General features: G+C 41.9%; 1 protein-coding gene and 1 long non-coding RNA gene across 6 annotated transcripts; one reads left to right on the forward strand and one right to left on the reverse strand.

Annotated features, from left to right (window-relative positions):
- Positions 1-10: 10 nt before the first annotated feature.
- LOC110984468 (uncharacterized) lies at positions 11-4752 on the reverse strand. Of its 3 annotated transcripts, none has more exons than XM_087131891.1 (2): positions 4606-4742; positions 11-3949 (listed from the first exon to the last, which is right to left on the reverse strand). In XM_087131891.1, the coding sequence occupies exon 2, from the start codon at positions 1119-1121 to the stop codon at positions 81-83; it is 1041 nt and encodes a 346-aa protein (XP_086988017.1). In that variant the 5' UTR covers positions 1122-3949; positions 4606-4742; the 3' UTR covers positions 11-80. The 3 variants fall into 3 exon arrangements, 2 of the variants coding, with proteins under 2 accessions (XP_086988017.1, XP_086988016.1); XM_087131890.1 differs by having other exon boundaries at positions 4606-4739; XR_015423899.1 differs by lacking the exon at positions 11-3949 and adding an exon at positions 4256-4359 and having other exon boundaries at positions 4606-4752.
- Positions 4753-5508: 756 nt separating this feature from the next.
- LOC110990805 (uncharacterized) lies at positions 5509-11595 on the forward strand. 3 transcript variants are annotated; one of them, XR_015423900.1, is made up of 6 exons: positions 5510-5803; positions 7167-7294; positions 7850-7976; positions 8585-8728; positions 9685-9788; positions 10248-11595. It is a non-coding gene; the product is annotated as an uncharacterized LOC110990805 (long non-coding RNA). The 3 variants fall into 3 exon arrangements; XR_015423901.1 differs by lacking the exon at positions 7167-7294 and having other exon boundaries at positions 5509-5803; positions 7850-8027; XR_002599994.2 differs by lacking the exon at positions 7167-7294 and having other exon boundaries at positions 5520-5803.
- The last annotated feature ends 12004 nt before the right edge of the window (positions 11596-23599 follow it).

The raw sequence follows: 23599 nt of genomic DNA on the forward strand, positions 1-23599 counted from the left end.
CTTGGCTCTAGCTGTGAAGGGTGCAATGTCCCCCAACGGTTCAAATTGACTTGCAAGGGCCCTGAGGGCTATGCGCTTAGTCAGCACATTGTGTTCTGGAACCTTGGCTGGGTGATACGGCTCATCACTCTTCCAGTCCCAGCATAGCCCAACAGCTGGCTCTGGATCGCCCCCTGTGGGTCCAGTGACAACAATTGTACCTGACGAGTTGAACAAGCCTCATTGGGAAGACTCTCAAGTACTGTGGGGTGACTACTCGCATACTTCACCATCTGGAATCCTACTTCTTGTAAACATTTGCGTGTGCTCTGGACAAGTTGGATAGCCTCTTCTTCAGTGTCTCGACTGGCCAGCTGGTTGTCTACGTAGGTCTCTTTCTCTATTGTAGACTGGACTCGTGGATACTGGTCTACCCCATCCACAGCAGCTTTCTGAAGGGCAAATGTTGCACAGCACGGACTACATGCAGCCCCAAATGGAAGCACCAACCACTCTATGACAACCCATTTGTCAAGATGCTCATCTTTCCAAAGAAACCGAAACATTCGTTGCTCTTCCAGTCGGAGTCTAACTTGATGAAACATGGCGGTTATATCTCCTGAAACCGCCACTCGACCCTGACGAAATCGTAAGAGAACATCCAACAGAGATGGACCCAAGGTGGGGCCGGCAACCAGTTCATGACTGAGGCTCTGGCCTCCAAACTCAAATGAGCAATTGAAAACGAGACGGTTTTTCCCACTACTTTGTACATCATGACATGGAATATACCAACCTCGTAGTTGGTCTGCCGACAAGTCATCCACCGGTCCAAGAACCCTGACCTGTTTCTGGTCTTGGAGTTTCCGGATGTACGTGCGACAATAATCTGCCAACTCAGAGTTTCCCTCAATCTTCCTCTGGTTTGAGCGGGCCAATGCCAATACTGCTTGTGGGAGACTGGAAGGTTTCTTGTGGTTCGGCTTCCACAAGAGTGGAGTTTCAAGCCGCTTCACCCCATCAACTTCAACTTCCCTGGTGTTCTCTTCCAGCATGTTGATGGCAAGCTTGTCAATCCTCGACCGGGTTACCTGCTTTTCATTTACCTGAGGTAATTTATCAACTGTTATAAATTGCTCCATCAATTGGTGCAGCTGCTGGTCCGGTTGATGTGTAGCACATGATGTGAACAGAATGCCTCGGCCCTCCAAAGTTTTACCAGGGAGACCTTGGTGACCAAGGACAGTCCAGCCAAACAAGGTGTTTACTGCCACGGGGGAACTACACTTTGGACCACAGCGGACTTCAGACGAAAGCGTGAGTTCGACATGGTCCGCACCGATGAGCACAGACGGTTGAACCCTGTGGGCCGAAAACAATGCTAGCCCTCGTGAGGCCACTTGTTTTGTAGATCCTCTGCAGACACACTGTAATCAACTAGCTGAACATCTGGGGCGCTGAAAGCACACTGTATGCCTTTCACTGTCTCCACGAGCAGAGACTTTGAAGTCAACACATTTTCCCCTCCAGCTGGTGTCACCCATCACAGTGCTTATACAAAGTTGTTCTTCATGGCCAGGAATATTCAACTTGTCAACAACAGACTGCAGGACCATTGTCCTCTCCACACATTCATCCAACACGCCAAAGGTGTCAATGCGACCTGAAGGCCCATGCACTGTAAGTGGCACAACTTTAATCAAAACATCACGCTTGTAGTCCACTCTAGGGCTAGGCCCCACCCCTGAACACATTATTGCTTCCTTAGCTATGGGTTCAGAAAGTTCGTGGAGGCTGGTGCGGTGGTCACCTTTGCATTCTTTACACTTTTTAGGATACAAACATTCCTTTTCATGTTTCTTTGCACATTTTTTACATCGTTGGTTTGTCTTCAACCACTGCAACTTCTGTTCTCTTGTCAGGCCCTGAAATTGTTGACAAGTTTCGAGGTAGTGGCCCGATTCTCTGACTTTGCAATACAAACAGCTAATCCTCTCTGGAGTCATTGCAGATGCATTGCTTTCACTTGGGACCTTGGTCTCAGTAGCAATCTTCTTTCTGACTGCTGATGCAGTCGCTGCTGACTGAGGACTGGCTTTGGCCATGTAAGATCTGGATGGATACGGTTGGTTGGATGGAGACTTCTTTTGCCCCTGACTCCGCCATTGTGAAGACTCCCTGGGGGACTTTGACTTGCTTGCCTTTTCTATGAGGATCAAACTAGCTGGGCCAGTCTTCTTCTTTAACCATCGATTAAGATCATGTACTGTGTAGCTCATACCATGGCCTTGATTCCACATTTTGGACAGGAATTCTGAGTGAAGCCTCTCAGGCAATTTTTTGACAAGCTCAGTGGCATAGCGGTGGTGCTTAAGCTCATCACTAAAGTCCAATTTTTCAGCTGTTTCTACTGCTGTGGCCAGCTCATCTGAGAAGTAACGGAGTCCAGACCAATCATTGTACGCAAGGACAGGACGGGCCTCTAGCTGATTGAGTAGGCCTTGGACTATTCGTGCTGGATCCCCATATGCCTTATGCAACTGCTTCATTGTCGCCGCACATGCTCCATCTCCCAAGATGAGATTACGGTCGGCAATGGCTAGAGGACGACCTCCGAGATGACTTCGTAGGTAGGTGAATTTGGTGGCATCTGGCAGTTGATGCATGGGGCCTTTCATGATGCTGTCCCATAGAGATCTAAAGGTTACATACTGCCTAACATCATGCTCACTGTCGAACTTAGGGATGTCCAACTTGGGGAGGCTATCCCAAAATTCCAAAGCCATAGCCAAATGGGCCAGCGAAAGTCGTCACAGGGCCTTTACTGGCATTGGCAGCAGGAGTTGGGGATTTGCCCTTAGCCTTGGAAGATCCCTTAGAACAGTGTGAATGTTTGCTACCTTTATCACTCTCTGATGGGTCGTCACCATTGGAGGAACTTGATTCGCCCTGTTCTTCACCACTGGAAGTGTCTGTGTCCTCTCTTGAGGTCGATGGCTCTGGAACCTTGCCATTCTTGGTGGATTGCTGCCTGGGGGCACCATGCTGGGTTGGGGATTGACTGCCCACTCCTTCCATGGCGGATGCACCACTGATTAGTGAGAACTTGGAAACTGGCATGTCACTGAACAAACGAACTGTGGGCAAAGACTGAACTAACACGGTGTTAGGAAGAAATACGGAGGCATTTGGGTTAAAGACTTGTGGCAAGGAACTGGCCACTTGTACGCCTGCTGCCTGGTGTGAAACATACGAGTCTGCCATAACACACGAAACCGGCGCATTTATTATCCCAGGAGGATGAGTGCTTGCCACCCCGTGTGAAATGTATGCGCCTGACATGACATGCGAAATGTGCGCGCTTGCTGGCCCAGGAAGGTAGGTGCTTGCCGCCCCGTGCGAAACGTATGTGCTTGACATGGCATGTGAAGTGTGTTGACTTGCTGCCTCACGAGGGTTAACACTTGTCATGGGGATGGCCATGCTGTGCTGCATTAACGGTACAGGCTCGGGCATGTGCGCATTAAGATTGACAGAGGTATTCATACTAATATCAGCCAACATGGATACAGAGGGCTCAGAAGTACTTACCCCTTCATTTACCCAAGCAAAGGTTCTATCTTTAACTGACTCCACCTGCCCTGGTAAGTGACCACCCACTTTTGTTTGGTCTTTTTCTTCCTGATAAATTACATCAATTTCATGTCTCAGTCTCTCAGTTTCTAGTTCTATCTCTGCCCGCCTCAAATCTGAGTTGATTTGAATTTCCATCTGCTTGGCTTGGAACTGGACTTTCGCTCTTTCCTCTTCCGCCTTCCTCCTGAGCTCCTCCAGTTTCCTGCGTGATTCCTGTTCAGCAAGACGTCTTGTGATCTTTGACTTGGATGATCTTGCTGAGGAGCTGCATGAGGTCCCGCTGTACATGGAGGGAGGTCGTCCTGTATTGGGCACATCAGCATCTGCAGGTTGCCTGGGCAGAAAAACACTTGGTTGATGAGGAAAACTTGAAGGCTGTATGACATGGTGGTCATGGGCCTCGGGAACATGTCGCGGATAACGCCCTTGGGTTTCTGGAACACGTGGCGGATAATGCTCTTGGGCTTCTGGTACATGTGGATAATGTCCCTGGGGATCCGGAACATGTGGCGGATAACGCCCCCGACGAACATGTAGGGTTTCTTCAGCTTGGGTTTCAGTAGTGACAGACATGTTGAACTTGACAGTTCTTAGTTAGCTGGATGTCATCCGGTTCAAAGGACCAATTTTCTGTAGACTATTTTCCAAGTTTAGTTGGCAATCTGGTTTATTGCATTTAAGAAGAAATTCAAGAAAAAACCCTCCCGGTATGTAGTTGCTGTCCCTCCCTTGAATATATGTGAGCTTCAAGTAAAGAGAAAACAAAGATAATTAACAGCACGTTTAATAAAGATCTTTTTATCATTACACTCTCCTAATGACTTCAATCTAAATAGAATGAAAAGGCACGCCGGGAGATGAGTTGGTATTCCAGCAATGATTTCTGCGTAATAACCCATAGTAAATTTTAGATAAATAACCCATATAAACGGCTCCATTATTTGCTTGAAAATGGCCTTGACTGAATAAAGATTTCAAATGATAACTTACCCAACTGAATACTTCTGAACCCCCTAGGATGTATGATGATTGCTGATTTGAAACCCTGTTCTGAATTCTGTTAACTTGTATACACCGAGGCGCTAGCGCCAAGCGTGGCCTTTTTATGAAGCGCGCCCTCACGAGACGGCCGTGAAAACTCGGCACTGCTGCAACACTTACAGTTTTCCCTCTGACAACGCGTTACAGGGCGGAATCCCGCGCAAAGTTGACTTCGTCCATCTGTCCCCAAAAAGACTGACAATGGTCCAAATCTGAAAATCGCGGTGGCTTCTGAAAAAGCACATGTTCCTCTCTACTTATCAGAGTAGTGGGACAAGCTATAAGAGGCAGCAGGACAAGGACCATTGGCTACCTTTCCGAATATTTCAATAAATACAGCAAATACAGCCAATATGGAATTTTCCCTGTTGCAACACATTAAAGGGCGGCATCCCGCGCAAAGTTGACTTCGTACGTCTGACCCTAAAAAGACTGACAATTCTGAAAATCACTGTGGCATCTGAAAATGCACATGTTCCTCTCTCTACTTACCAGAGGTTCAATTCCATATTTGGTGTAGTTAATGAAATATCTGGAAAAGAAGCCAATGGTTTTTCTCCTGTTGCTTTTTTTTCCTGAAATTTTCCCTCTGACAACGCGTTAGTACAGGGCGGAATCCCGTGAAAAAGTTGACTTCGTATGTCTACCCTTAAAAGCTGAGAATGGTCCAACTCTGAAAATCGCGGTGACATCTGCAAGCCAGCATGTTCCTCTCTCAGCTAATGTGAGTTTCAATTGCAAATTTGCTGTAGTTATTGAAATATCTTGAGAAGAAGGTAATGGTTCTTGTCCCACGTTTTTTAAATTTTTTTCAATTTTCCCGTCGTCCCCACGTTAGAGGGCGGCATCCTGCGCAAAGTTGACTTTGTACGTCTGATCCAAACACACGATTAACCTTTATACGTTTTTATGGGCGGAGCCATAACTTCATCCCTGGCCTGAGCCTGCAGCCGATTGGCTCGCACAGTCTGCGGTCCGCAACGTTTCATTCAAGCTAATCTAGAAACTATTGTGGTCATTTTGTTTTCAATTTTTCCTGTATTTTTTCCGTTTTTCTGTTGCGTCCGCCATGTAATTCTGTTGTCAGCCTATAGCTGGGTCATTACTGTTGTGGAAGTAGCTTGTGTTTACCGTTTGTAGAAGCGAGGTGAGTTTGCTCGATTCTGTAAAAATGTCAGAAACGTGGTCTTCGTTTTCCTGTATGCAGTGTACCTGTACAGTACGCGAAGCATGTTCATAGTGTACTTGTACATGTACATAGTTACGATACGTTCATGCGTTGTATGTATCTATCGTCCATTGGATGTCGAAGGTCAAATTTGCTGTGGCTCATGTACGCGTTTACGAAATATGGCTACAGCCAGGCTGTACTCGAGTTGTAATGGTGGGTGATTCATTTGTGCAAAGACTGCTAGATGACATTAAACAAAGAGGAATTGACGAATTTGAAGATAATTCTAACCTAAGTGTTTGCAAAGGGATTTGAAAAGTTACAGATGTTTGCGCTTTTTTTGCAACAGATTACGGTCATGACGGCCATTTTGCGCATATGGTCATTATGCTAATTGGAAGCAATAGGGTCTATTGTCGATCGGTTGATTTCAGCAGGTGGCACTCTGCGCTGAGGCATGCTGGGAAGGGAAAGGGAGCATCGCGCGCAAGTGATTTGACTTGCGTAAAATTGCCAACAAAATGGATCTTCATCAGTAGGCATATTGTAACGGAATCCATGAAGGACCCTGATAACAAACGTTGGATCAAAGAAAATAACTGAAATGTATGATACTTGGCCAACTTGCCAATCCGCAGAAATCTGTCAGCGGCTTATTTATTTTCTAAAAAAAAGTAAACAAAATCAAGTAATTAATCACACACGAATATGGCTATAGAGATAACAAATTAACTACAAGTAGTTGCTCCCTGCACGGTGCAGGGTGCAATGACATTAAATATGCTCCTGCACATGCTGGCCATTTTAAATCACACACATGTGAACATGTGAAGACAAACTACCCAGACCTCAAACCCAATGCGTGCGACGCCTCCCCCCAGAAATGGACCTGTAACAGAAAAAAAATACCCTGGCCACATGCACAAGAGCATAGCAATGTAGATATAAGGAATGGCTGGAGCGGAGTATCCCAAGTTTTTGTTAAAGAAACAAACACAAAAACTTACATATAGAAAAGACACAGGAACATCCCAGTTGTGGATGTTCCCCTGACCGTCCCAGTCAAAGAAGTCCCTAGTAGGCTAATTAACTTAACGATGAAAGGTGTGGCAATGTTAGACTGTTCCATTTAGTGGGACTAAACGTAGTGGTATAGTTCTACATTTAAATCCAGATCAACTGATATGGAAAGCAAACTACACATATATATGAACACCCAAAATATAACAATTTAAAATAAAATCTATAACACACAACAAAAATTAAAATAAAACTAATTTACAATATGTCAGAAGTTTCTGAATCTTACCAAAAACAAATTGTCGTATTTGAGGGCCAGGGGTGTGGCAGTCACTGATGAAAAACAAAAGAACAAGATGAACTTGTCGAGAAGGTTACTGGGTGGAAAAAGCTTGGTTTGGTTGCAAAACCAACAGAGAAGCTGAGGCAGCTTTTGCAAAATCAAAGGTAGGCCTAGCACTGAATACATTTTTCAAACAGATTTTCAACATTTTTGGAATGTGATTAAATAGACAATTAATATAAACATTTGAATTTAATTTTGGTTTGGAAACTGCCAAATCCGCTAAGCAAAGAAATGGGTTTTAGGCTCTAAAAATGAAAAAAAAACGTAATGTTGTGAATGTAGGCTAACTATTTATAAGGCCTAGCCTACTCAACAATCTGATTGTAGCCTGGTTGCACTTTGTTGGCCACACATCAAGCATCCAGACTTTATTTTGGTGCACTACAGAGGCAGACGTCAAACCATGTTGTTTGTACTCTCTGACATGTTTGAGGTTTCCCTTATAAGTATTCATCTCCCTGTCACACATTTGTTTGTGATCTTACCTCAGTTATCGACATGTAAGTTTGTAGTTTGCTTCATTGTCGCCACAGACCCCACGTGGCATTATTTCTTCAGGCAGTGCTATCTTTCATTGAAAGGCCTACATGTATTTCTTACACAGAAAATCGGTTACCAATAGGCTCACTTTTATGCATGTCCCTATTTATTATAAGGAGAGAAAGCTTTTATTGGATGGTGGTGTGATGCAGTTGCCATGTCCTGAATCCCTTTCAGAAGGGTGGGAGGTCTCCCCAGCAAGTTTGCCAGACACAATAAGGGCCCACAGTTACATCAAGACTGGTGAGCTTAAAGTGATAAAACATCTCCAAAAGAAGGAAGTCTCACAGTGGGGTAATAAACTGTAGTTGTAAGAGCTTTAGTAGTGTTGTATAAAAGGAACAATGTTGACAACATGTACTAACTTTTGAGAAAGAAACTTTTATTCTAAACTATTTTACAGCTTGTACAAGAGAGAGTGGGGGTATACTGCACATAGAGATGTTGCTTGGAGAGTGGTTGTGATGAGAATGGCTAAAAATGACCAAGTGGTAAAAATAGGGTTGGGAACTTAGGCCAGAAGAACAAGGGTAAATCTAATTATAAAGTAATAAATCCTGGACAAGAAGTCTGCAAGTGGAATGTGGTAGGAAGGCTAAAGCAATAAAAGTGGGTCCTTGTGTAGGGGTACTCTTAAATCAATTAGGAGGCTTGACATTACAGAGTCAGTTTTGACATTTCAGGGTCAAAAGTTAAAGGCTCCTAATCTATTGCTGAGAAAAATGTACACGGGATCTAAATGCAAGTATTTTTATTTTTATAAGGGAGAAAACGCTACAGAGCCATTGAACATACATTTATAAATAAGTTTGCATTTTTTCCGACATATTGTTTGACATATTGTTTTACAGCTGGACGCAAAGTTGGGCAGCATAACACTGATGGCATGAGAACTGTAGGACTTGGCAAAGGTCTTTATGTGTCTTGACCATGTGAAAGGCATGGCTTACCATGGCATCAGTGCAAACATCAGCTATTGTTTTGTACAGGGAAAGGTATGAAAGCCTAATCCTGTTCAATACAGTGAATTGTTGGAGAGTGCAACAAGTTAATGCCTATTTTAACCCTAACCCTCCAGCCTACTTTGGCTAGAAACCCTGCCAGACACCTCAGTCTGCATCATTTGCCAAAGTGGCTTGCCTGCCCAGTGTAACAAGATCCACCAGTTCTACTCTCCCCAAGGCCAAACAGCCTGGGGGTCTGTGGTTGCCAGTTACCACACTATCCAACAGTGGCATTGTTCAATAGGACTAGCTGCCGTTGTCTCAACATAGCCAGTGTGTGCCACTGCTGTTGATTGCCAAGTGCATCAAAGTGCATCAAACTTTTCACTTGGTGCACTGTGCTGCATCTGGCAGGGTTAGGGTTAATATAATGGATGAAATATTGCATTGCATTCGGTGCAAGGAATGAAAAACATCTGTTGAATTAACGGGCATTCATAAATACCGCAGACAGTCTTCCTATTCAACAACGTGCAACTTGACCGTATGATAGTTTGATTCCGATTGGTCATGAGTCTGTGTGCACACGGTTTGTTGCATGCGAGCCAGTTTGACAGTTTGCACAAAGAATGTTCCATTAAATGGATGGGGTGTTCGGGAAAATGAAAGTAAAATTCCAAAACAAAATTGCTGGAAATCATCATATATTGACTTCTTTTGACTTTTCTGACTAAAAAAGATATTTATTAATAGGAATAAATATGTGCTTAACCAGTCTTAAACTAACGTGTATGCAGCTTGGGCATTAGTCTTGTCTATTCTGAGCTGGTATTAAATGCTGAAAAACACATATTTACTCCCTGTCTGAGGGATAATTTGTCAAGCACCTTTTAAGTGCATCAGCCAGTGTAATTATGTATGTTGTTTGCACCTGCTGAAGCAAGTCTTTGAATTAAGATTAAATCTACTAACTTGTTTTTCCCATGTTACGTTTAAATTTTATGTAGGTCATACTACTGACCAAAACCAATAAAGATCCATATTTTGCATGGGTGGTGCTGAACAAGGCCAGCGCGCAAGTTGTAACAGCAGAGTGTACCTGTGTAGTTGGGTAAATTGAAACCTTTTAATGGCAAGCTTACAATAATCTTCTAAGAATTTTGCATCAACTGAAATGCAATAAATCTTGGTTTGCACAGATTTTTTAAACCCTATTATTAAAGAGGAATCCTGTGTGCCTTGATATTGTTGTCAGATGTCCTTTTGTTTATTTTACCTTAAGCTTTATAATGAATGGCCATTGTTTATCTTTGTCAATTAATTTCTGAGAAACAAAAACCCAATGTTAGTATTAAAACCATGGGTCGAATCTTTACAAAAACCCAGTAACTGTTGCCATTTCGGTAATGATGTATTTGAATACATCAGTTTTGCAAATACTATATAATCATGACAGCATTGAAATAAATAAATGGTGTGAAATAAGTAGTAATTTTGATACAAAAATTACAAAAGATTTGTTACAAATAATACATTTACTTGTATCATTTGTTCTCATTTCATGGTTAAGGATCCAAGCTGGATGCAAGCATGTTGCAGCACTCTTTATTTGCCATAGTTGAAGCAGTGGAACAGGGGCGCAACAGCTCTTCAACTTCACAGAATATGGTGTGGAATGCTCCTCCAAAAAAGGGTGACAAGGTTCATAAGGCTAAATTTGCTGAGTACATTAAAATTGTCCGTGTAAAGTAAGATCTCGCATTGCAGAACACTGAAGCAAGTAATTGTGATACAGGTCCAAATATGATCCACGGGTAATTATAGACAGGGTTTCCCATCCTATTTCTGATTTTGACTTGGATTGTTTGGCCCATATTACTAATTGAAAAACTGGACTGCTAATGTACTCACAAGTGCAGCTTGACCCATCTCGAGAGACACTCGACATTTCAGAAGTGGAGAAACATGTTGATAATAGCATGACTGAGGAAGTACTAACAGTGAGTGAAGCATTCTCCAGAATTGAACCCGACTCTAGGCCTATAAGTGAGCAGGTTATTGGCAATTTCATAATAAACCAGCACCAGCAGCAACTGCTTGCACATGCCACATCACAGCAGAAATCAAGTGAAAAATGGTATGAACACAGGAAGGGAAGCATCACTTCTAGTACGGCAGGAGATTGTGCCGCTGCAGTAACTGGGATTCCTCCCAAACTAAAAGCTTCTCATTCCTGTGTAGCACGTATCATGGGGTATTATGGCAACCCTACATCCCCAGCCCTGCAGTGGGGAAGGTATTGCAAAGCAATAGCCAGAAAACACTATTTAGCACACCACTAATTACATAAGAAACATTCAGGTGTGTCATGTACAGACACTGGACTTTAGGTGAGCTTAAGGTTTCTGTATGTTGCAGGATCACCAGATGGGATCGTCAGTTGCAAAAAATGTGGCCATGGTCTTGTTGGAATAAAAACCCCTTTCACTCATTAAAGACACATGACAATAAGTGAACTTGTGAAAAGGAGGAATCATCTGGACTCATTAGTGATAATGAGGTAGTACATTTAGACGGGCTCCACAAATATGATGTCCAAATTCAAATCCAGCTACTTACAAAAATGAGTGGTGTGATTTTGTTGTTCACACAAGTTCACCCTCTGACAACATGCATGCTGAGCGAATTCTTTTTGATGACCAATACTTAAATGTGTTAATGCCTGAATGGAGTTTCTTCTTTTCCAATGCAATTGTTCCAGAATTGTGGACTGGAAATGTCTAAGAACAAGTACTTAAGAATGCAGTACAGAAAACGATGGAAAATGCATGTATGCTAAAGATGCTCGACGAATCCACATTAACAGCAATGTCAGTGGGTGGTTCTCGTTATCCATGTGGGATTTGTGGGGAAGGATTGTGAGGGAGATCCCATTGATGATAGTCACTAAAGTATTAAATGTGACAAATGTTACTTATGGTATCATTATTCCTGCATAGGACTTACTGGCCAAGAAGTCTCCTTAGGTAGAAGAAAATCGAAATGGAAATGTGACAAGTGCAAGAAAGAGTCACAAAAACATAAAATGTGTGTACGTTCAGGAGATTGATGTATCTTCACAAGTCATATCAGGAATTGTTGTCACATCATCATACATTTCTTTAGTAATTTCAAGTACAGTACAGTTCCACGGTCACAATGACAATGTTGTATGGAATAAAACTACAAATTTGTTTTCATAATTTACGAATTATATTATGTGATAAACATGGTTAATCTTTGCATTTTGAAAATTTCAAACATTGCACTGGATTTTAAATCAGCTTTATGTACTGTACGTACACTTAGTTTTCCCACATAGTGCAAGAACTGTAACAGGAAATACATGTATGCACTTAGGAGTTAGGAAATATTCATGCAAAAAGGATGGACTATACATGTTCATTTAACACTATCTCTTCAGAGAAATTACCCTTTTTTTTAAGAAGTCCACATAAGGAAAATGGCCATTATTTGAAGTTGTATGGATTTTTTTTGCAGTGTGAATATGAATTCCTCATCTGTAAATATGTGCATATACATGTAATCATGACTGCTGAAATACCATCATTGTATTTCCTTTACCATTGATGGCAAGTGGAATGACCATGTACACATATGTCTTTACCATAAGTAACCTGTACTTCCTGACAATACAGCAAATTTGTATGTTAAACTATCACAGTTTTGATAAAATATATTGTTTATGAACTAATAGAATTACATAAAAACCCTGTGCAATCAGATTGAAATATGTGCACATTTGCTTGAATAAAACAGTAGACAAGACGTGAAACTACAGGTACATGTATCAGATTTATTTCAATAAATGAACCCATCTATTTCTTGTACTGAAAAGGTATCCAAGTTGAGAGAATCTGCGAAACTGTGCACTGTGCTACCTTATACCTGAAGGCAATCCTCTCAAGTTCAATCACAGTTTCATCAGAGTCATAAGAAGTTCAACTGAAAGACACTGTTTAGGGCCTGGCTTAGGTGACATTGCTAACTTGATAAAATTTATCCCAGTCCATAGATTGCTTACCACGATAGTACTGTAGCTTTTGTGCATGTGACCGCACCTGGTCTGCAAGCCATTGAAAGATTTCATACGAGGGTATACCTGTGTACATTTTGATAAGTTCATCAGAATGTGCAGTTTGCTGCACTGAGAAGTGTTTATGTTGTCTCAAGCTTTCTTCAAGATGATTCATTTCTTCTTGAACAGCAACATCAATTAAATTGGCAAGTCTCATGGGCAACAGGGTACAGGGACTAATCGGATCATTCAGTGGAGTTAAAGGGACAGGATCAGGACATCAACGGCCTGTTAACTAACATGATTATCACACCTGTCAATGTACATGCAGTTTTTGTTAGGTTATAACCCGGACAAGACCAAAGTTTTTGGTCAATGGATTTGAATGCAGTTTTAAGCTTGGGCATGTGGGTTTGCGCAGGGGCAAACTGCAAAAATGTAGTGTCAGCTTTGGATATGCCTGGCGTTGTTACTGAGAAACTACAAAAAGACCTTACTGCTGGCAGGTTGGTTGGCTCTTGCGATGATCCCCCATTGCCCAATTTTGTTGTGAGTCACATAGGACTGGTACCTAAGAAGCAGCCAGGGAAATTCCGTATTTTTACACCTCCTATCTTACCCTGATGGTGATTCGGTGAATAGTGGCATCCCAGATTAGCCAGCAGTGGTTCACTATGCATAGATAGAGGTGCAGTTTCCATTATCATACAGCTGGGCTGGCATTGTTTAATGATGAAGCTTAATGTCGAGTCTGCATTCAAAATCATTCCAGTGTTCCTCCAGGATTATCATTTGTTTGGCTTACAGTGGGACCAGAAATTTTTATTACGATAAAACTCTCTCGATCGGGGTTGTAGGTCCAGCTGTGCGATTTTTGAAAGATTTAGTGCAGCATTCCAGTGGAATAAATCAGGAGTCCAACATATCCGTCTGTTGGACGACTTCCTGCACAAGAAACTCAAGGCCATTGAGAAGATAACCTCAATGTCAACATACAAGAAAGTCACGTTGCGTGACTTGCAGTCTCTACTTGGCCTACTAAACTTTGCATGTAAGGGTTGTAGTTCTGGGTAGGGCTTTTTCTGGGTAGGCTCATAAATTTAACACTGGGGGTTAGTAATCCCAGGCACCATATTAGACTCACACAAGATGCAAAGGCTGACTTGGCTGCATGGCAGGTTTTCTTGGAAACTTACAACTGTAAAGCATTTTTCCTTTCTGACGCCTGGCTCAGCAACAAAGCTTTGCACCTATACACTGATGCATCAGGGGCACTTGGCTATGGAGCCCTTTTAGGAAGACAGTGGTTCAATGGTTGGTGGCCTAAGACCTGGTTATTGGAAAATATAACAATAAAAGAGTTCTACCCCATTGTTGCGTCAGTTGAAGTGTGGGCAAGTTGTTTTGCCAACAAAAAGATCATGCTGCATACTGACAACCTAGCTCTGGTATATGTCATAAACACCACCACTTCTAAGGATAAGAAGTTGGCCACTCTAAGGATAAGAAGTTGATGATATTAGTTTGTACATTCGTGCTCCAGTGCATGCGCTACAATATACTGTTTAAAGCTGAGCATATACCAGGCAGGCAGTTCGAATGTATTAGCAGACCATTTTGTCTCGTCAACAGGTCACTGCCTTCAAACAACTAGTGCCCTGGGCAGAGCCATCCCCAGTAGTGGTGCTGGAAAACATCCTGCCATGCAATTGTTGCATGAACTCTTGGGATGGTTGGACATATCTATGTCCAAAGCCACCTGGAATACCTATCAGAGAGCGATAACAGTTTTGTCGGAATTTCTTGAGCTCTTTTCTTTTGATAAGACTTTGCCAGTTGCGCCTGTTCTGATAGCTCTATTTGTTGCTCATTTACATAGCAGGCAATATGCCTCGACAACGATAGCTACCTGTGTCTCATCCATTGGTTATGTACACAAACTACAACATGTATGATCTTTCCGATCATTTTCTGGTACGCAAAGTAATATTAGGTTCAAAAAGGGATAACCTACGGGTAGACATGCGTTTGCCCATCACGTGGCCATTACTTCAAAAGCTGGTAGATGCTCTTAAGCATTGTACTGACTCAAATTTTCAGCAGGTTTTGTTCACCAGTATGTTTCGGTTGGTGTTTGCTGCATTTTTGTGTGTTGGGGAGATGACAAAATCCAGTGGGAACCTAGACAACATCTTGCAAGATGCAAGATGTCACAACAAAGAAAGAGACGGGTAGTTTTCAAATAATATTCAAGACTTACAAGCATTGTGCGGGGAGACAAAAAGCTATTGAATTGTTTTGCGAATCCCAAATAGGGACAGTGCAAGCTTTGGAGTCATATATAAAAATTTGAGGTACTCAGCCAGGATACCTGTTAATTTGGCCGTCGGGTAGCCCTATCACTCGATCAGAATTCAATTCAACCTTGCAGGTTGCACTTCAATTTTGTGACCTGGATCCCATGATTTACAAAGGTCACAGTTTCCACATTGGAGCTGCATGCTATGCAGCGGCCATGGGGTTCTCAGACACAGATCCGTGAAATGGGGCATTGGAACTCTGATGCTTTCAAGAGGTACATTAGGTTATAAATGTGCTGCTCCTTTGTTTTTTTTGGGGGGGGTTATTTTGCACCAGTATTGTGGAGAGCCCCGTCATCCAGGGCCCCAACCTCTACACTTTGATCACAAAGTTGGTGGCGGTTGGCCCCAAATTCTGGCTGGTTTTCGAGTTGTAGCATGTTATTCATGTATAAGATTTATATAACCTTGTGTAACTCTCTTGTTAATAAAAGCAAGTACATGTATTGACATATTGAACATTTTATAGAATTTAATTTGTATCAGCTTTTGGGGGTTATGTTGATACTCTGTAGTGCAATGCTAGTCAAACTAATGTCAGTTATAAGGGGAATTTTTGTATATGCAAATAGCGATGCTTCAATCCTTATTCATCTCATTACTGTTTTATTACAATTTTATTAACAGTTGAGAAGTGTATTTCAACTTGTCGGAAGCAAGTAACAGACCATAACAATAAATTGGTCAGAAAGGGGACTCCTATTACATATAAAGCAGAGTGTGCTAGTCTATTATTGGGAGCTTTTGTCATATGTTACAAGATAGATATAATTAGTCACATTTTAAGCTGAGCGATGGCCCATAAAAAGACTGAAAATTGTGCAAATCTTAAGACCTTGTTAGTATCTGAAAGGGCACATGGTTGTCTCTCTACTGATGTAAGTTTCAAATTCATATCTGGTTGAAATATCTGCAAAACAACACAATTATTCTTGTGTCACTGCTTCTTATTTTCTTGTAATTTTCTCTCTGACAACAGGTTACAGGACGGCCTCAAGCGCAAAGTTAACTTCATGTGTCTGACCCTAAAAAGACTGAGAATCGTCCAAATCTGAAAATTTTGGGGGCTTCTGAAAGGCCACATGTTCCTCTCTCTACTGATGTAAGTTTCAATTTCACATTTGCTGCAGTTGTTGAAATATCAAGAAAAGAATGCAATGGGTCTTGTCCCACTGCCGTTTATTTTCTAGCAATTTTCTCTCTGACAACACGTTACAGTTCACGCAAAGTTCACTTCGTATGTCTGACCTTAAAAAGACTTAGAATGGTCCAAAAATAAAAATGGTCTAAAAATCTCAGTGGCATCTGAAAGCTCAAAGGTTCCTCTCTATTCATGTGAGTTTCAATTCCATATTTGCTGTAGTTGATGAAATATCTGGAAAACAAGGCAATGGTTCTTGTGTAATTGCTTTATATTTTCTTGTAATTTACCCTTAGTCCCAAGGTTACAAAACGGCTTCCCACGCAAAGTTGACTTCGTATGTCTGACCCTAAAAAACTGAGAATTGTCCAACTCTGAAAACCATGGTGGCATCTGAAAGGGCACATGGTCGTCTCTCTTGTAAGTTTCAAATTCATATCTTTTGTAGGTGTTGAAATATCTGCAAAAGAAGGCAATGATTTTTGTGTCACAACTTTTAATTTCCTTGGAATTTTCCCCTAGTCCACACATTCCAAACGGTTTCCCGTGCAAAGTTGACTTCGCATGTCCGACCCTAAAAAGACTGAGAATAATCCAAATCTAGAAATGCCGCTGGCATCTGAAAGCTAATATGGTTTTCTCTCTATTGGTGTGAATTTCAATTCCAGTAGTAGGGATAGGAGAGTTCTGGACCACCTCCTCTTTCACCCCCTTTCACCCACACGCGCCGGGGATTCCCACTCACCTTGAACTTTTGACCGGGCGCACTTTTTGTGTAAACAACTCGTGACTAGCACCGATCGCTCCAGCAATCACTCACAAACAAAAAGGGACTTTCCGTCGTTGGCCCGTTATAAAAAACGAAAAAAATAAACACTACATAAAAATAAATGGTAGAGAAAACTACAAACGTGAATTGTTACTTTTGCAAAGACACGAGAAATTCGATCGACTTGATAGATTCGTACGATTGCTTTCGTTGTTTAAATTCCAAAAGTTTACACAAATGCACCGATTGTAAAGAATGCCACAATTGTCACCAATGTAACGATTGCGTCAGATGTAAGGACTGCTCCACCTGCGACGATTGCGGTAGATGTATAAATTGCGTAGCTTGTTTTAATTTATACGAATGCCGAAATTCAAATGCCTTGGACAGTTGCGAAGACTGTTACAAGTGTGCCCATTGTATCGAATGTTTTGGTTGTACGTACTGTACCTGCTGCGTAAATTGTGTCGAGTTGGAAGGAATGGATCACGTGGTGCTCGTAGACGGTAAGCATAAAAAGCGGAGGTACGCGCCAGAGAACTAGCCACTGCCCGATTCAGCGACAAAACTCGACGCGGATTTACACAAAATTGGATTAATTATTGAATACGACGCTGATGTCGAGCATTTAATTAAAGTAGAAATCCCAGGTTTACCTTAAATAAATTAACTATTAATAAAAGATGACTGATGCGGAGCTTTGTCACTTGCTGAATCTAAAGGAAGTACACGTAGCAGGATCTAAAAAACAAAGTAAACCGATACCCGCTTGTAACCACCAAATACTTGAAATAGACGAAAGATATGCGTGTAAACATTGCGGTCTAATTTTTGGATGGGTTTCCTCGTACACCCCCGTAGACATGGGAGATCGATACTACAAGCATCACGTTTGGAGGAAACCGCCGCCACCAAAATCGAGAAAAACCCTACAAAAATATAACATTTGTTTTAAAAACGGCGAAGCGGGTGAAATAGAATACAAGTTAAACCAAGTTTTAAACGGTAAGATCTCCAGAGGTAAACCGTTGAAGGCTTTAATCGCGGTATGTTATCAAGAGACAACTGGGGAAACCGAATCTAAAGTGAAAGATCTATTTCAAGTTTCGGATAAGCACTGGGAAATCGCTCTCGACAAATTAAACCTCGCCAAGATTTTTCAAAACGTATATAATAAAATGGAGACTCACACGTTTTACTTAACCGAGAGCGAGCAGACGTTTAAATTGAGAGATGTTATCAACAACACCAAAGGCGACAAGGTCGTCCGAGTAAAGAATATTCAGTTTGAAGCTGGATATTTTAACGTAACAAACGCCACTGAAATTGAGTGGGATACAAACTTGGACGGTAGGCCCGCGGGAGTACTTGGCGAACGACCGCCCGGAATACCCTCAGTGGAAAGAACGGACGTATCTCCCACTTCAGAATTAGTACAAACAGCTAAAATCAGATTGATCCAAGCAAATAAGCAATTCAGCGGAAGAAATTAGAATCATCGCTGATGAAATTGAGCAGCTAAACCAAGAAATCGCAACTTTAGAAGATCAGTTAAACCAAAAACAACCATCAGAAACGCGAGCTCTTTTAGCTTTTGATATCGATGATAAAAAAGTCAAATCAGCTTCACTGCTCGAGGGGCAAAGACAAGCTTTAGATGAAATTTACAAAGGGAATCCCCCGACTCGACCTACCACAAACTCCCCCGTAACACCCACGAGACCCAGAAGAGAATAAACTAAAAGACTGTTTTTGACGGGGCTAACTGAACCAATATACGACAGACTTCATTCGCGAAGCTCATCTGAACCATTACCCCAGGGCCAAAGAGGAAGCATCGTGGTATCCCCCGGTTATTGTAGCATGGACTGGTTTCACTTTTTGTTAATTTCGATTCTGGGCGTTTCTTTTAAGGTTCATTCAGAATCTAAACGGGTGACTTTGGCCATTACGGACCCCAATCTCAAATTGCGACTAAATAAAGAAGTGTCTAAGCTACTGAACTTACCCAAAATAAAACTTTTAACCAACGTTATTTACGAAGGCAACTACGATTTAAACCCATTGAAACTCGCGTTTATTCATTGCAAACAATTAAGTACATTTGATTAAATACATTTGATAATTTTTATAACGGGCAGTCTTTAGGCTTGCTGTACGTGATAGCTACCGAGCCTCGCACCTACAATCACAGTGAAACGCCTAAAAAGTTAATCGACAGGAACATCAGTGAATTGACTTTTTCTGTTAAAAACGATCAAGGTGAGCTCTTGAATAACATCGGCAAAATTTTAATCGAGTTAGACATTTTTTAAAACGTGTAATTGTAATAGTAATATTATAATAAAAGATGACGACTAACGTATACCCAGATTTAAGTAAACACCCGGATTTGACTTTAAACTCGGCTGAACAAGCGGAAACCAAAATTTACAGACTCAGAAAGATCGAAGAAATTAAATCTCAAATCCAAAGAGAATGCGACAGGAGGGAAAATAGTTACAAAAAGATCAAACGACTTTTAACCGCACTCGGATACGTGGAGTACGGCGTGGAAGCCCTGGGCGCGACCTCGGCAGCCGTCAGCATTCCCGCCATTTTGGGAGTCGTTACCGGACCCGTCGGACTTGTGATGGAAGGCATCGCTATCGGTGCGTTTGGCACTTACGCGCTTCTAAAGTATGCCTCCCGTAGACTCACCCACAAAACAAAAAAAAACACGACCAAATTCGAATTTTGGCAGACGCTAAATTAAACACCATCGAGGAATACGTATCTCACGCGATTAAAGACGGTGACATATCCCAGGAAGAATTTGTCCTCATTTTATCCGAGCTGAAAAGGTTTAACGAAATGAAAGAAAAGATCAGATCGCGTACGTCTACAAAATTGCAAGCGAGCGAAGCGAGCACCAAAGAAGAATTCGAACGTCAAGTCAACGAAAGAGCAGAAGCGCTAGCCAACGAACGGGCTGCGGTTTTGAAAAAAGATCTTATGAAAAAAAATTGGCGAGTAACTTTAACAAAGTCGGTTAAGTTTGAAGAGAAACCAGAATTTTCAGGGTGCTCAAAATTACCAGAATCTCCACCCGCTTATCGAGAAGCCACCCAACCGACGGCACCTAAGTTTTAAAAGTCTTTTGAAATAAATGGGAGCCAATTCTAGTAGCCTAACAATTTTAGTCAACGAAGAAAACTTCTTTACAGCCAAGTTTCCAAATTTAACGCACGCGTATAAATTACCGAAAGTAACCACGGACGAAGCCGTTAATCGCTGGTCTACCGAGTCGATATCGTTTTACCAAAATCAATTTAATTTCGCGGTCTATTGCGCAACGACGGCCTGCGGTGTAGGTTTTGATCTGCTGTCCGACCCCAATCCATACGTCTCGGCTTTATTTGACTTTCACGTATATTACACCGTACGAAAAATATTTTACGACTGCGTAATGCCCATTCCTAGCGACAACGCATGTGACGCGTTACGCAATAATTACGACCATCGGAAGTTTACGGACACGTGTCTATTATACGGAGTAGACCCGAATAGATCGCATAAACAAACTCGCGACACGTCAAACGGATTAGGCACCGCTTATTATTACGACAACGGTAACGTACCTGCTCCGGGTAAAAACTACGACGCGCACGACTTACACGTGACCAAGGGTAAATACGCGGGATCTACTTACATGGGATTTGGCTAGGCTAAACCGCCTAAATGTTCCGGTCACGCGAGTACCTACACGGTCACCTGGATTTCACAGTCGGACGCAGTCACTTTGGCCTTGTGGGATTTTGTTCCTAAAAAGTTTCGGTTGACGGACGTGGGAATCACCAAGGTAAACGAATCAATTCGAGCTTACGTCTACGCGTTACTCGGGGCACAGGCACAGACCAAGACCAGCGTTTTGGCCACCGGAACCGGATAAGACGCGCAACGGCAATTTATTACGATCGTGGAATCTTTAATCAATTCGGACCCCGATCTCGAACAGTCGATCGACCAATTCCAAGATTCGCTACAATACGCGAAAACGCCTTTAAACTTCGTAGTCGCCCCGGGTTTGTACCTGGTGCCCTCGGACATGGACTTACGCATCGGCACTTTTTAGGGATATAACAATAATTTACAAATCGCGACTGCGGATATGAAGACTGGATACGTACCGAGTTTGAATAACGAAGCTGATTTTAATGAAGAAGCGACCGTGGCGAACAAAAAAGAACCGGAAGTGTTACCGAGGCCAATTGTAAAGCCAATTGTAAAGCCAGTTTTAAGTAAGATCATTAACCAACGGAGCCGTTGCCGTGGGTGTCATCGGTGTTATGTTATATAAAATTTTAACTTAAACGATTTGATTTAAGGCGTAAAAAAACCTGACCTCAAATTTGAGGTGAGGTTTATTTTTTTTGCCTTTTTACCCATTCTTTTGCACGGACATCAAAACACCCACGCCTACAAACAAGGTCCACACCTGATCTGCCACCCACCCGACGGCTTTACTCGCCGCGTTAAAAATCCAACTCAAAACGCTACCGATGATTCCGGGCAAAGCGCCTAAAGCTTTCAACCCGAGTTTCTTCAACACGTTTGCCAGGTTCCACAGTTGACGTTTGATCCAATCGGTAATTCCACCTTTGGAAGGAGGAATTGGCGTGGGAGCTGGCGTTGGTTTAGGTGCAGGTGTGCTCGCTCCGCTCGCTCCAATAGCTCTGACGCGAGCCACATTACTACTAACGATGGTACTCGCGGCTAAACTAAAAGCCGTTAAAATGCTTACGATCGTGACGCCTTGCTCTCTAAATAAAATATTAGTTCGTTCGTGTAAAGTTAAATCTTTACTTAGAGCTGTTTAAATCGTTTCTTTTAACGTTTCAAATTGGTTTCTAAATCCCATGTTTAAATTTTTTCGCTGCATATTCAATGCTGCTAACTCATTGTCAAAATCTCCAAAAATTTTAAGCTCTGATTCTTTTTGTTCTCGCGTGATACCTGGTTCCTTCAATGCATCTTCAGTTGTTTAAATATTTTCTTTTACTCTTGCAATCATAGCTTCTACAAGTTTCTTAGTGTTTGTAAGCTTTGGTCAAGACTTCTAATCTCTCTGAGAGTAAATTCTGAATTTGCATCTTCTGGGTTTAAGTTTCTAGACTGTTGCGCTATTAATTGAAGTTGATCGAGTGCCTCATCTAATTCGTCTACAGATCCGTCTTCATTTGTGATCTTTTCTATTTTGTCTGAAACGGCTTCTACCTCTTCAATTAATTCAGTTGCAGGGTCCTTGTAGTCTTTTAACCCTCAAATGGTTGTGATAAAATCTATACTACCTGCATCTTTTTCCAAGGTAGATAATGCTAGAAACAGCCTTCCTCCTGGGTCTCTTTTTAATCTAGTCAGGCGGATTTTTTCACCATTAAAGTCTGCATAAAGTAATCCTTTAGAATCAAGGCTAAATTTATTTGTGTCTTTCACGGTCGATTCAAATCCGTCAAAATTTTTAGTCTCGTTATGAAAATCATACATTGCATCTTTAGTGACATCATTAAGTTGGTCTTCAGTGGTTATCGCCTGCCTCACTATGGGGTCATTTCCTTCCACAAAACTCGTTTCTTGTCGATCTGAAAATAAGTTACTGTCAACAAAATCTTGGTCGCGCTCGCTTTGATCAAATTTTTTCTTGTTCACGCTCTTGTCCCATTTCGTCCAGTTCAAATCCTCCTTCAGCCATTTTACTTTAACTTTAAAAGAAGAAAAAATAACTACTACTCATAGGGAAAACTCGCGGGCAGGATACCCTGTGCTATCAACCAATCCTGGGTAGCCAATGCACCGCTAGACAGCGCGGTCAATTTCAACGCGTCCTTCGGCAGATAATTTATTTAGATCCGACGGTTTTGATTTTAAATAGCTTGCTCGACAGCATGGCATAACCCATGGAGATTGCCGAAACGACTGCACCGTGGTAAACAGTATTGGCGATTCCGTTTTACGTCGATTGATTTCAGCGTTACTCGTATTTAAATAATAAGGAGTTTTTAATATATTCCATGTCCAAAATCTGTTCTTCAATTTTATTTTTCATGGCTCGAGTTTTGCTCAGAATACTCCTTTCTCTCGTTTCGTTCGCTTGTTAGTTGAACGGTCGGTTTCGTGAACTTGTTTTTCCAAATTAAATAGATCGCAAGCGTTCCGATAGCGAATCCACCAAATATTAAGTTTCTGTTCTCGATAGCCATTTGATAAATTTTATTTTCATTTCTATTTTCGCTTGCTCTCTTCGCTGCTCGCTTTGCTCGCTTCGCTTATTTCATCTTGGCGAGCTGTTGCTTCATCTTTTTGTTATGCTCGGGCTAATTTCTTACCTTGTTCTACATGCTTCGGATTTTTACTTTTAGTTACCGTCTGAGGTCTCGCTTCGTTCGTCTTTACGGACTGTTTGCTGGAGTCGGGTTGCTCGTTCCGCTCGCTTCGTTCGTTTACATCTTCTTTTAATATAACAGAGCTTTTGTTGAATTCCACGTGTTTAGTGGTAATCAGCATAGCTGTAAGTGGTGACAGATACACTCCGTAC

Source organism: Acanthaster planci, unplaced genomic scaffold, assembly GCF_054643075.1.
Source record: "Acanthaster planci isolate LZ-2023a unplaced genomic scaffold, COTS_SCS Contig27, whole genome shotgun sequence".
Classification (NCBI taxonomy): Eukaryota; Metazoa; Echinodermata; class Asteroidea; order Valvatida; family Acanthasteridae; genus Acanthaster; species Acanthaster planci.

What these genes read in the sequence shown, in the direction of transcription:
- LOC110984468 (XM_087131890.1), bottom strand. Translation starts at nt 3,903, where the DNA reads ATGTACAGCGGGACCTCATGCAGCTCCTCAGCAAGATCATCCAAGTCA.